We start from the raw sequence: 12,535 nt of genomic DNA, 5'->3' as shown, positions 1-12,535 counted from the left end.
AAGGAAAGAAAAACTCAAATTCATGCAATAAGGAATGAAAAGAGTGATATCACTACAGATCCTATAAAAATTCAGAAGATCATTAGTACCTACTTTGAAAATCTTTACTGTGATAGGATGGAAAACATAGAGGAAATGGACAGGTTCCTAGATACATATGGATTACCAAAGCTGAATCAAGAAGATATAAAAATCATTAATAACCCAATATCAGTCAATGAAATTGAAACATAATAGAAAACTTACCAACAAAGAAAAACCCAGATCCTAATGGATTCACAGCTGGATTCTATGAGAAATTTAGAGAAGACTTAACACCAATACCTCTCAAACTCTTTAATGAATTTAAAAGGGAAGGAATTCTCTCCAACTTATTCCTGGAGGCAAGTATTATCCTGACACCAAAACCAGAGAAAGAACCAACCAAAAGAGAGAACTGCAAGCCAATCTCCCTCATGAACACAGATGCAAAAATCCTCAATAAAATACTAACAAAGAGAATGCAGCAAATCATCAAGAAGATTATGCATCATGACCAAGTGGGCCTCATCCAAGGAATGTAGAGATGGTTCAATGTATGCAGATCAATAAATGTAATATACCATATCAGCAGAACCAAAGACAAAAATCACATGATCATCTCAATAGTGCAGAAAAAGCTTTTGGTAAAATCCAACACTCATTCATAAAAAAAAAAAAAAAAAAAAACCTACAGAAAATCAAAATAGATAATCTTTACCTCAATCTGGTAAAAGCCATCTATGACAAACCAGCAGTCAACACCATAGTAAATGGACAAAAACTGAAAGCTTTCACTTTAAGGAGCAAGACAAGGATGTCCACTGTCACCACTGCTATTCCATATAGTTCTGGAAACATTAGCCAGAGCAATTAGACAAGAGAGAAATAAAAGGAATAAGAATAGGAAAGAAAGAAGTGAAATTATCATAATTTGCAGATGACATGATACTCTACATGGAAGACACCAAAAGACTTCTAGATTTAATAACCAAGTTTAGTAGCATAGCTGGATACAAGGTCAGCAGTCAAAAATCAATAGCATTCCTGTACATAAACAACAAACTCGCTGAGAGAGAAATTGGAAAAACCACACCCTCCACAATAGCGTCTAAAAAAATGAAATACTTAGGGATCAGTCTAACAAAGGAAGTAAAAGATCTATACAGTGAAAATTATGGCACTCTGAAAAATGAGATCAAAGAGGATTTCAGAAAATGAAAAAGTATTCCTTGCTCATAGATAGGAAGAACCAAAATTGTGAAAATGGCTATACTTCCAAAACTGTTATGCAGATTCAATGCAATCCCAATCAAAATACCATTAGTATACCTCACAGATCTAGAGAAAACATTCCTAAAATTCATCTGGAACCAGAAGAGACCTAGAATAGCAAAGGCAATCCTGGGCAACAAAGGAAAGGCAGGAGACATCCCAATCTCTGACTTGAAATTAAACTACAAAGATACTGTGATAAAGTCAGCATGGTACTAGCAAAAAAACAAACCTGAGGATCAGTGTAACAGATTAGAAGATTCAGACACAACTCCAATCACACTTAGCCGCCTTATCTTTGACAAAGGGGCCAAGCATGTTCCCTGGAAGAAAAATAGCCTCTTTAATAAATGGTGCTGGAAAAACTGGCTTTCCACATGTGGAAGACTAAAACTAAACCCATGTCTATCACCATGCACTAAACTAAAGTCCAAATGGATTAACGATCTAGATATTAAAACAGAAACACTAAATCTACTGGAAAAGAAAGTAGGGAGAAATCTTGAAGACCTAGGGATAGGCAGAGAGTTCATAAACAAAAACCAAACTGCACGGGAAATAGTTCAAAGAATCAACAACTTGGATCTCATCTTATTGAAAAGTTTTTGCACATCAAAGGAAATCATCCACAGAGAAAAAAGAAAACCCACGAATTGGGAAAAAATTTTAGCCAACTGTCCCTTGGAAAAATGATTTCTATCTAGAACATATAAAGAATTTTTAAAAATCAGGCCCCCAGAATTCAAGGACCCAATCCAAAAATGGGCATCTGAGATGCCACACTTCTCAGGTAAAGAAATACAAATAGCAAATAAATACATACGAAAATGTTCAATATCTTTGGTCATTCAAGAAATGCAAATTAAAACAACATTGAGGTTCCACCTCACCTCAGAAACAATAGCTATCATCAAGAAATCAACCAATATCAAATGCTGTCGAGGCTGTGGGGGAAAAAGGAACCATTCTCCACTGTTGGTGGGAGTGTAGACTTGTACAACCACTGTGGAAATCAGTGTGGAGATTCCTCAGAAAGCTAGGATTAGAGGTCCCATTTGACCCAGCTATTCCCTTGCTTGGTATTTTTCCAGAAGACTTGAAAATATCATACCACAGTGGTATATGTGCACCCATGTTTGTAGCAGCACAATTTGTCATAGCTGTACCTTGGAAACAACCCACATGTCCATCAACTGAGGAATGGATAAAAAAGATGTATTTTTATACAGTGGAGTATTACTCAGCTATAAAAAAAAGATAAACTCGAGGCTTTTATAGGTAAATAGATATAACTGGAGACCATACTCATAAGTGAATAAATCAGACCCACATGTATAAACATCATATTGTCTCCTTAGTATAAGAAACTGAAAGAATAAATAAAATATGAAAGATACAGTGGATATCGTGAAAGAAAAGAAACTGTTCAAAAGGAAAGAACAATTAGGATGAAGGAAAGTAGAAAAGAAACAAAGAAGAAAGGGAAATATATATATACACAAAATAGCTAGGATAATTGAACTACTATTTTCTATTGGTTTATTGAAAGGGACAGTTAATGTTTAATTGTTTGATCAGTTTTGCATGTCTATATCTGGTAATCTCAACAACTACTTTGAAGATAACAATAAGCAATATAACAACCATTGTTAATATGTTTTGAAATATATCTTGTTTTGAAATTCTGTATCATTTTTAATGTTTTTTAAATTTTTTGTTCTCTTTAAAAAAATACAAAAGAAAAGAATCAAGGGCATCAAGAGATGGGTAGATGGGGAAGAGAGGGATAGGGGAAAGATTAAAAAGCAATTAAGAAGTGTTAGGTACATGTACCATCTTCCTACAGCAAGATAAATATTATGTAATGCACACATATACAATTAAAATAAGGTTTTAAAATAATGATGGAGGCATGGCACCCAAATTGAAAAGGAATTATCTCTGTTCATAGATGGCATGATTTATATCTAGGAAGCATATACAGAATTACCAAAGTTGTAGGATGTAATATCAGCATGTGTATATCAGTTGTGTTTCTAACAACTAATAATGAGCAACCCAAAAAATTTAAGAAAATTATTCCATTTAGAACAACACCAAATAGAATAATATACTTAGGAATTAACCAAAAATATGAATGATTTATAAGTTAAAATATATACAGCACTGCTAAAAGAAAGAAAGTATAAGTAAACAGAATGACATGCCAAGGCCAGGTGTGGTGGTGCACGCCTGTGAAGTCAGCACTCAGGAGGCTGTGGCAGGAGGATTTCTGTGAGTCCAAGGCCAACCTGAACTGCATATTGAAACCCTGTCTTTAAAAGACTAAATAAATAAATAAATAAATGAATCACTTATAAATAAATAAATGAATGAATCATTATTCATTTAATACATAACTAAATGAATTTATGTAATAAATAAATAAACAAATCATTCATTAATTATAAGAATTACTATTAAGATATCAACATTACCCAAAGCTGTAAATTGGTTCTATCCTCATCAAATTCCCAGGACCTTATTTTTGTTTCATTTTATTTTGTTTTTAAATAGAAAGAAATCACAGGGGAATTAAAGCCATCCTGAATAGCCAAGCACCACTTTTGAATAAAAAACAAAATTGGAAAACTCACAATTCTTGATTTCAAAATTTACTATAAGGCTGCAGCAGTCAAAACGTTACTGTTTCCATATTTAGAACTTGTACATCATGCCATACTGAAACTGTGTGCCCATTAAATAACCTCCTGTCTCTTACACCTCTTCCCAGATCCTAGTACCCACTGTTCTTTTTGTCTTTATGTATTTGCATATTCTGTGTACCTCATATAGGTGGATCCATTTTGAGTTACTTTCGTATGAATTAGGTAAGGGCCCAGCTCCATTCTTTTACATGTGGATATTCAGTTTTCCCAACCATTTGTTGAAGAAACTGACCTTTCTCCATTGAGTAGTCTTGTTTCAACCTTGTTGAGATCATTCTGTTAAATTTATATATTTAAATATATACATACATATATATAACATATATATATATACACACACACACACATATATATATATAACATATACTTTTTTCTGGGCTCCCTATTGTGTTCCATTGGCTTATATATCCATCTTTATGCTATTCCTACAAGCAAAATGAAAAATCAGAACAACTCCTCAAAGCAGCAAAAGAAAAATAACTCCTTACCTACAGGGGGAAAACAGCTTGAATGGCGGTGATTTTCTCATCAGAAACCACAGAAGCCAGGAGAAAGTAGCACATTTTCTCAGGTAGTGAAAAAAAACTGTCAACTCAAAATCCTGTATTCAGCAAAAATATCCTTCAGGAATGATGAGGAAATTAAGACATTCACAGAAAGGAAAACTAAAAGAACTTGTCACCAGAAATACCACCCTGAAAGAATTGTGATAGCAAATTCTTTACACAGAAAGAAAATGATAAAAGAAGGAATCTTGACGCATCAGGAGTAATACAATAAGCAAAAATATAGGTAAGAAAAATAGATTTTCCTTCTCCTTTTGAGTTTCCTAGATTGACAGCCAAAGCAAAACTTATGATGCTGTATGTAGTATAGATGGTGTATGTAGTATAGATAATAGATAGGCCAATTATATTCCAAATAGGAAGGGTGAAAAGCATATGAAGAGCTAAGTTTTCTACACCTGACTTGAACTGGTAAAATGATGACACCAGTAAATGGTCTCCACCTGTCGTAGGAGAGAGAAGAAACAACGTGGGAGAAATGTAAAACCTATAATTACTGTTTTAAAGCTATATAAGAGATACATTAAAAAATACTATAGAAATCTGGTATGTTTGAGCCCAGCCTGAGTAACTTAGTAAGGTCCTGTCTCAAAATTTTAAAGAAGGGGTTGGGGATGTAGCTCATTGTGAAGGCTCTGGGTTCAATCCCCAGTACCAAACACATAACATGAATGAAATTCTTAAAAAATGTGCCAGTAACCCATAGGACTACAAGAAGAAAGAATAGAGACAAAAAGCAGAGACAGCAAAACCAAAATAAAATGGTAGATTTAAATCCTAATGTATTAATAATTATATCATAAGTTATATAAGTAGTTCATATAAAAAAGTAAATTGTCTAAATGCATTGATTAAAAGGCAGAGATTAGTAGAACAGATGATTTTTAAAATGACAAGTATATGTTGTTTATACAAAATTCTCTTTAAATGTAATGATAGTGACAGATTGAAAGTACAATGGTGGAAAAATTCATATCATTAAAACAGAATTAATTGAAAACCAGGTGGCTATATGAATATCAGACAAAGTAGGACAAATAAAATTTTACTAGAGTCAAACGATATTATATAATGAAAAAGCAGTTAAATCTACCAAGAAGACAGTAATACTAAATATGTATGCCCTAAACCACAGTTACAAAAGATTTTTTAAAAAACTGATAAAATTGCAAAAAGAGAAAACAAAAACCCAAAATCACAATATAGTTGGGGACATCAGACTCCTCTGTTTACAGTTTATAGAAGAGCTAGAAAATCATGAAGGATGTAGAAAATTTCAGTAACATCATCAACCAATAGGATCTAATTGACATTTATAAACACTCCATCCACCAGTAGCAGAATACACAATCATTTTAGGTATCTACAGAACACAGACCATATCTGGACCCTAAAACGATCTCAAAAATGTAAAAGGATTCAAGTCATACAAAGTGAATTTTCTAACCACAATGGAATTAAATTAGAAGTCAATAATAATATCTGGAAATAAAACCAAATCTATATTTGCATTTTGCACACGTTGCTTCACTGAAACGTTCTAGTAGTTACATTCTGTCTCCTAATTGTGCCAGAGCTCCTCCCAGGGCAAAGGCCAAGTCTCACCCCTGACAGCTACTCCGGCAGTATTGAATGAATAAATGGACAGAGGTTTTCTACCAGGACATTCTGCCTCCCAAGAAGACAAATCCCTATACTGGGTTGTGCACTGGGGTCAGCAGGGGCGCTGCTGAGCTCAGATAGGTAATCAAAGGCTTGGGGACTTTCTTCCCTTTGTAAAGAGGTTTTTGTGGCTCTGGAGCTGCTTGCTGTGTGTAGCTTTTGCTTATATTTCCTACCCCACCCCACCCTATGCTCCTGAGATGGACAGAATAAGAAAACTTACTTCTATATTTGAAGCTTCCTGTTGTGATGAGACTCCAGAGGTTCTTACCATGCATACATTTCTTTTCCCTCTGCTTTTATATCCATATTTAAATTATGCTTGAGGAAGTCATTTATTGGATTCCTCAGGCTCACTGTAGAAAGTATATGAGATCTTTGATAAGCTTAATATATTTGTATTAAAAATTAATATGAAAGCCATATTGTCTCCAACTTTGAATCACAATTTGATTTGATTCATTTTATTTAATATATGGAACAATCCTAAAATTACTTTTAAAAAAGAGATGTGATGAGATTGAAATCAGTTCTGGGGACCCTTTCTTTATTCCTCAGTGAATCATGTGCCTGTCTTGTGGCAGACAATCTATGCTACCATTTCTCTGTGACATTTAGAATACATACATGGGTGCAGTGCCCCCTCCTCCTGGAAGCTTCCAGATGAGTCCTCTGTGAAAGATTACGTGCAGGCTCTTTTTAAATGCTACCGTTAAAAAAATAAAATTTAATGGAAAGAGATAAGCTTTTCCCAACACAAGCTGGCTCCAATTTGATATTTCCTTAATCTGTTTTGTATGCTGCTGCAGGAAATTAAACTGAAATTGTCTTCTCTGACATGGCATGGATGGCATTTGGGAGGTGCTGAGAAAAGAGAGATACAGCTCCTGAAACGGTTGCTCTGGTTTGTCAGAGATTTATTGTACCTTTTTTTCATCTCCCCACTGGGCTGAAGAGCTGTACCTGGGCCACAAAGGGCCCCTTCTTACATCACAGGGAGCAGCTCCGGGTGACACCCTGGACAAGGACCGGACGTCCTCCTTTCTCTTCAGGCGTGGGTCGTAGCTCCCTGTCCACCCAGTACATCACATCACTCATACGCACAGGTCCACAACACGAGAGTCACGGACATACCTTGCATATAACTGAGTTTCTTCTCTCTTTGCTTCTTTCTCTCCTGTTGTCTTCTACCTCTGCCCATCACTCCGGGAAAATCAGAATATTTACTTGTCAGTTGATCATCTATATTCAGTTATGTATTTTAGACAAAGGATGTAGCTTTTCACTCTCTTCAAATTAGCCTTCTGCCCCCGCCGATACTGTTACCTCCCTTCTTCAGGCCGAAGACCCCTGGAGTCAGGACCCTCAAATTGCGCAGATGCGCCTGGCGCTGCCACTGCCTACCTCTGCTCCTAGGGTCGCAGTTGCCACCAAATAATAGAGTGCAAAATACAGTTGGCAGCGTCGTGACCAGCAAGACCCCTGTGGCCCCTCCGGAAGTCTCAGAAGCCACACCCAGGAGCCCCTGGCTCTTCTCCTTGGCCACTGCAGACCGTTGTCGGAGGAGGTGCACGTGGAGGGTGGGGTGGACAGATGAGTCCTGAGAGCTGTGTGGAGCCTTCGGCCCGCTCCTCAGGCCACGCGACCTCGGGACCAGTCCTTCCCTGACGGGAGCGTGTTGGGCTGGCTGGGGTCTAGGCTGGGAAGCCAGGGCAGTCCCGTCTGGAGCTCGCTGACTCGAGAATGGCCGAGTTAGAATGGCTGAGCTGCATGCCCCCTGTGCACGCTTGTCCTGCTGTCTGAGGGCGGGTCTGCCCTTCAGTGAACAGGACTCCAGATCAGTGGCAATGAACTGTGACCTTCGAGAGATCTTATTCTTAAAACTGGAAATGAGGAGAAACTTACGACCAGGACCAGAAGAAAGGGAGCAAGGAAGGAAGAGCAGAGCCAGAATTATATTTGAAAACAGGCGAGTCAACCTCATCCTGCTGCCCTGGCAAGAAGATGGCTTTGTCATTTAGTCTGTGAGGCAAGTCACACAGCAGCACGGACCAGTCTCTTGTAGGTGAAGAATCCAGAGAATTGGAACCAAGAGGCGAATCAGAAACAAGTGGCTATGGGTATTCGGAAACCAGGCCCAGCCCTCGCCGGCAGAGGGCGCTGTGCAGGCAGGCGGGAGGTTAGCCCGCAGGCGAGGTCTGGCCCCTTCCAGGGTGGAGGCCGATGCCCGCTTCTGCAAAGAGCCTTTCAGGCCGTACTTCCACTCCATTTGTCCTCCTCAGCCACGTCACAGCACATCCGGCCTCTGCTGTGACAGAGGAAGAGGGCATCTAGGGCAGCTGTGAAGTATGAGGATGTCCCAGGCAGGCTCTCTGAGCAGGGAGTGCCCCTCCCTCCCGTGCAGTCACGACGTCACACAGGTCTCTGCCTTGGACTTTAGGGTGTCCAGAGCAGCGGAGATGGTGCGGGGAGAGGGGAGAAAACATGAGGCCCGTGCCGGCTGAATGGCATCAGACGTCTGTTTCTAATCTGCTGCCTGGAGGAGCTCACAGAGCTTGGCTGTCTGTGAGGTATGCAGCTCCCAGTGCCTGCCTTGCCCTCCCGGGACCCCCTGCCTCAGGACCTGCTGGCGTTCACTGCGCACCTTAGCCCCAGCCTCTTCCTGGGACCTCGCCTGCTACTGCAGGTGACAGCCGGACCCCTGGCTCCGTGAGCGGAGCTCTCTTGCAGGCCGAGAGACTTTCCTACTCTTTTCCCCTTCTTCCTCGCTCTGAGCTTCTAGAGACCGCCCCTGTCTGCTTGCTTTCCTTTCTTCTAGCATAGAGGGGACGTTTTAAGAAGCCAGGAGCACAGGCTGAGAGCCCCGCCCTCCTGACTGCATTGCTTCCCTGGCTTCAGTCTCCTGTCTGTTGACAGAAAGGGCTCTCACTGTCGGAACAAAATGAGAACAAAGGGGCCTCACTGCATGGCCGGCGAGGTGCTTCCTTCCTCCAGAATCCTGTGCCTTTTTAGCTGTCCGTACCCTGTTCTACCCCCAGGACTTTACCTCAAGTAAATATTTAACAACGGAAAAATGTTATAGGCTAGATCTGCATCATATCATAATAAAAAATGAAAAGATCTAACTTTCCAAGAGTACTTCATCAAATAACGGTCTATAAATGGCATTAATTGTATAGAGCCATTAAGATGGTAATTGTGCTGACTGTAAATTAACAGTGAGTAATGAATAGTTGCTGTTATTTGTTCAGTTACTGTATTGATTGTTCTCAGCTCAGGGCATCTGAGACTCTCCTGGAGTACCAGCCTGGCTCCCAGGGAGCACGTTTCAGTAGGTCGTGTGTGGCCTCTGGGCCTGGTGACTCTTGGTACTACCCAAGTGATGCTAGGGTGCAGCCACGACTAAGCCTCAGTACCATGTGCAGGTGCTTCGCTGGGTGCCACCAGAGTCACATCCTTCCTCCAGCCCACCCCAAGCCCCATTTGGGCAATGCAAGAGGCTACTGTATGTCTGATTTATCACAAAGACATTTTTTAAGATGTTCTGGTTATTTTTTGCTCCGTAACAGACCGTCCAAAAACTCTGTAGAGTAAAATGGCAGCAAAATTATGCTCACAAAGTCTGCGGGTCAGAAGCTGAAAGGGAGCACAACAGGAAGCTCTCTGCCTTTCCATGATACCTGCTGTTTTGCTGGAGAGAGACATTGTGTGGAGTGTCATTGGGCTGACCTGTGGCTGGTACCGGAATCACCTGGAGGCTTCTCTGTGTGCTATGTGATGCCCTGGCTGGAATGCCTTAGGACTGGGTGATCAGCCAAAGCCACCTAGCCGTCGCTGTCAGCGCCTCTGGCTTCTCCCAGCATGGAAGCTCGAGTTCCAAGGGCAAGCACAGCTGAGTGAGGTAGAGGCTCCGTAGCCCCATGTCCTCAAGTGGCCGGCTTTACTCCCACGTTGCTCTCTTGTTGAAGCAGCCACACGCCCACCCTAACTTCAGAAATATTTTAGAGGCAGATTGGCTTGATTTAGCAATGGGCTGGAAATGGACAGTGAAGCAGGGGGAAGTCCATGCTATTGACATCGTATGCTGTGAAAAGAACAGCAATGTGTGTGTATAACAGGCACAGTACCCACTTGTGAGAACCAAATACAGCATGCAAAACAGAAAATATTATGACAAGGAGGTAGAAAATTGTAATTTTTCTTTCCTGCGACTTAATCATCTCAGGAGTAATTCTTAAGCACCTGTAATTCTTAAGCACCTAAACCCATGCGCTGAAACACCCCTGAAGGTCACTATTGCTCACGGGACGAATTGAGTCCAAGTCTGCTTTCCGGATGTCACCCTGTAACCTACACTGTGGCTGAGTAACCACAGTCCAGTGAGCCTGTCAATGACTGCTCACCCTGTAGACCTGAGGGTCACCAGACCCTAGCATCGTGGGGAAAACAGGAAGCGGGCAGCAGCTCACCTGTTTTGGGGCCTAATCTGCCTGCTCTCCTTTCCCTTTAGGCTTTTGACATCATGCGAGTGACACACGGCCGAGAACACAGCCTGATTGAAGATTTAATTCTACTCTTAGAAGAATGCGACGCCAACATAAGAGCATCCTAAGAAAAGCCAGACGGAGAGAGAGAGAGAGAGATGGCTCATACCTTTATTGACTGCCTTACTGAGGTCGCACATTCTACAGTGTTCGCTGTGTGAATCTCCCCTTTTAAAAATGCTATTCTTGTTTGACTAGGTAAATAAAGGCAGACATAGTTTGCCAACTCTAAGAATCGTTAGCTGTAGTGAAGCATGATTGTAATAAATATGAAAAAAGCTGAAGATGCCATCTAACTGTTTTGTTTGCTTACTTAGTGCTGATTTTAATGTTAAAGATTTCACCATTCCAGATAGAAAATCCTATTAAAAGCGTGACAGAATGAGTTATAATTTTCTCTTTGGATATACGTAGAGATAATTGGATAAAAACCATTGTATTTGTATTTGCTTCCAAGCATAAACTGAATGTCCACTTTGGCAAAAACCGAATTTTTTATTATTTATTTTTGATTAACAGATATTAATTGCACATTTTAATAGGATTTAGTGCAGTATTTCAGTACACACGTACAGTGTGCAGTGTTCATGTCCAGCCTCCTTTTAACCCTCTTCCTCTCTCCCCCAGCTCCCAGCTTCTAGTGATCACTGTTCTACATTTGAGTCAACTTTGTTTTTTTTTTGACTTCCACATATGAGAGAAACTGTGGTGTGCTTGTCTTTCTGTGTCTGGTTTGTTCCACTTAACATAATAATTTCCAGCATTCATTTTGCTGTATGTAATAGGACTTCATTCTTTTTTATGGTAGAATAATGTCCCACTGTGTGTGTAGACAACGTTTTCTTTATCCATTTCTTGATGGGCACCTAGGTTGATTTCATACCATGGCTATTATGAATAATGCCAAGTAGATATGTTGGTTTGTTGATTTCCTTTGGATATATACCCAGAAGGGAGATAGTTGGATCTGTGTAGTTTTTGAGGAACCCGCTTACTATTCTCCATAATGGTCGTGGTAATTTACATTCCTGCCAACAGTGTAGAAGGGTTCCTTTTGCTGCATATCCTGGCCAGCAGTTGTTATTTGCTATTTGTTACTTTGGGTTTTTAAAAAAATAATAACCATTTTAATTGGAGTGAGGTGGAATCTCATGATTTTTCTTGCATTTCCCTGATGACTAATGATATTGAATCTTTTAAAAATACATTTGCTGGCCATATATATTTCTTTTGAGAAGTGTCTGTTCAGATCTTTTGTCCATCTTATAATGGGATTATTTGGAGTTTGTTAAGTTTTTAAAATTCTTTATATATTTTGGATAATTAAGAAATATTTCCTCCCAGTGAGTAGGTTATCTTTTCACTCTATTGTTTCCTCTGTCATTCAGAAGACTTTTAGTTTGATGTAGTCGCATTTGTCTGTCTTTTCTTTCCTGCGCTTTAGGGGTCATATTTAAAAAACCAGTGCCATGTCAGTGGGTTTTCCCTATGTTTTCAACAGTCATTTGAGTTTCAGGGGGTACATTCTGGTCTTTGACCAATTTTAAGTTGATTTTTGTACAGGATGAAAGAGAGGATTCTAGTTTCATTCTTTTTGTAAGGATATCCAGTTTTCCCAGCACCATCTGCTGAGTAGGCTGCATGTTTTTGGTGCCTTTTTCAAGAATTAGCTGTCTGTAGAAGCGTGGGTATACTTCAGAGGTCTTAATTCTGCTCCATTGATCTGTGCATTGTTTTTATGCCACACCGTGTTGTCTTGGTT

At 39.8% G+C, this 12,535-nt stretch overlaps 1 protein-coding gene across 1 annotated transcript in view; it reads left to right on the top strand.

Moving 5' to 3' along the window:
* The window catches only part of Smyd3 (SET and MYND domain containing 3), a 649,248-nt gene extending 638,184 nt beyond the window's left edge, over positions 1–11,064 (top strand). Inside the window, exon 12 of the mRNA XM_005374789.2 lies at positions 10,740–11,064. Coding sequence (XP_005374846.2) covers positions 10,740–10,841 — 102 coding nt within the window. The 3' untranslated portion in view covers positions 10,842–11,064. The remainder of the gene's footprint in view (positions 1–10,739) is intronic.
* Positions 11,065–12,535: the final 1,471 nt, after the last annotated feature.

The sequence above is a fragment of the Chinchilla lanigera genome, unplaced genomic scaffold (genome assembly GCF_000276665.1).
Source record: "Chinchilla lanigera isolate Chin_1 unplaced genomic scaffold, ChiLan1.0 scaffold00005, whole genome shotgun sequence".
In the NCBI taxonomy this organism is placed as follows: Eukaryota; Metazoa; Chordata; class Mammalia; order Rodentia; family Chinchillidae; genus Chinchilla; species Chinchilla lanigera.
Note: the sequence above shows the minus strand (reverse complement) of the source record. Positions and strands in the feature narration are given on the sequence as shown.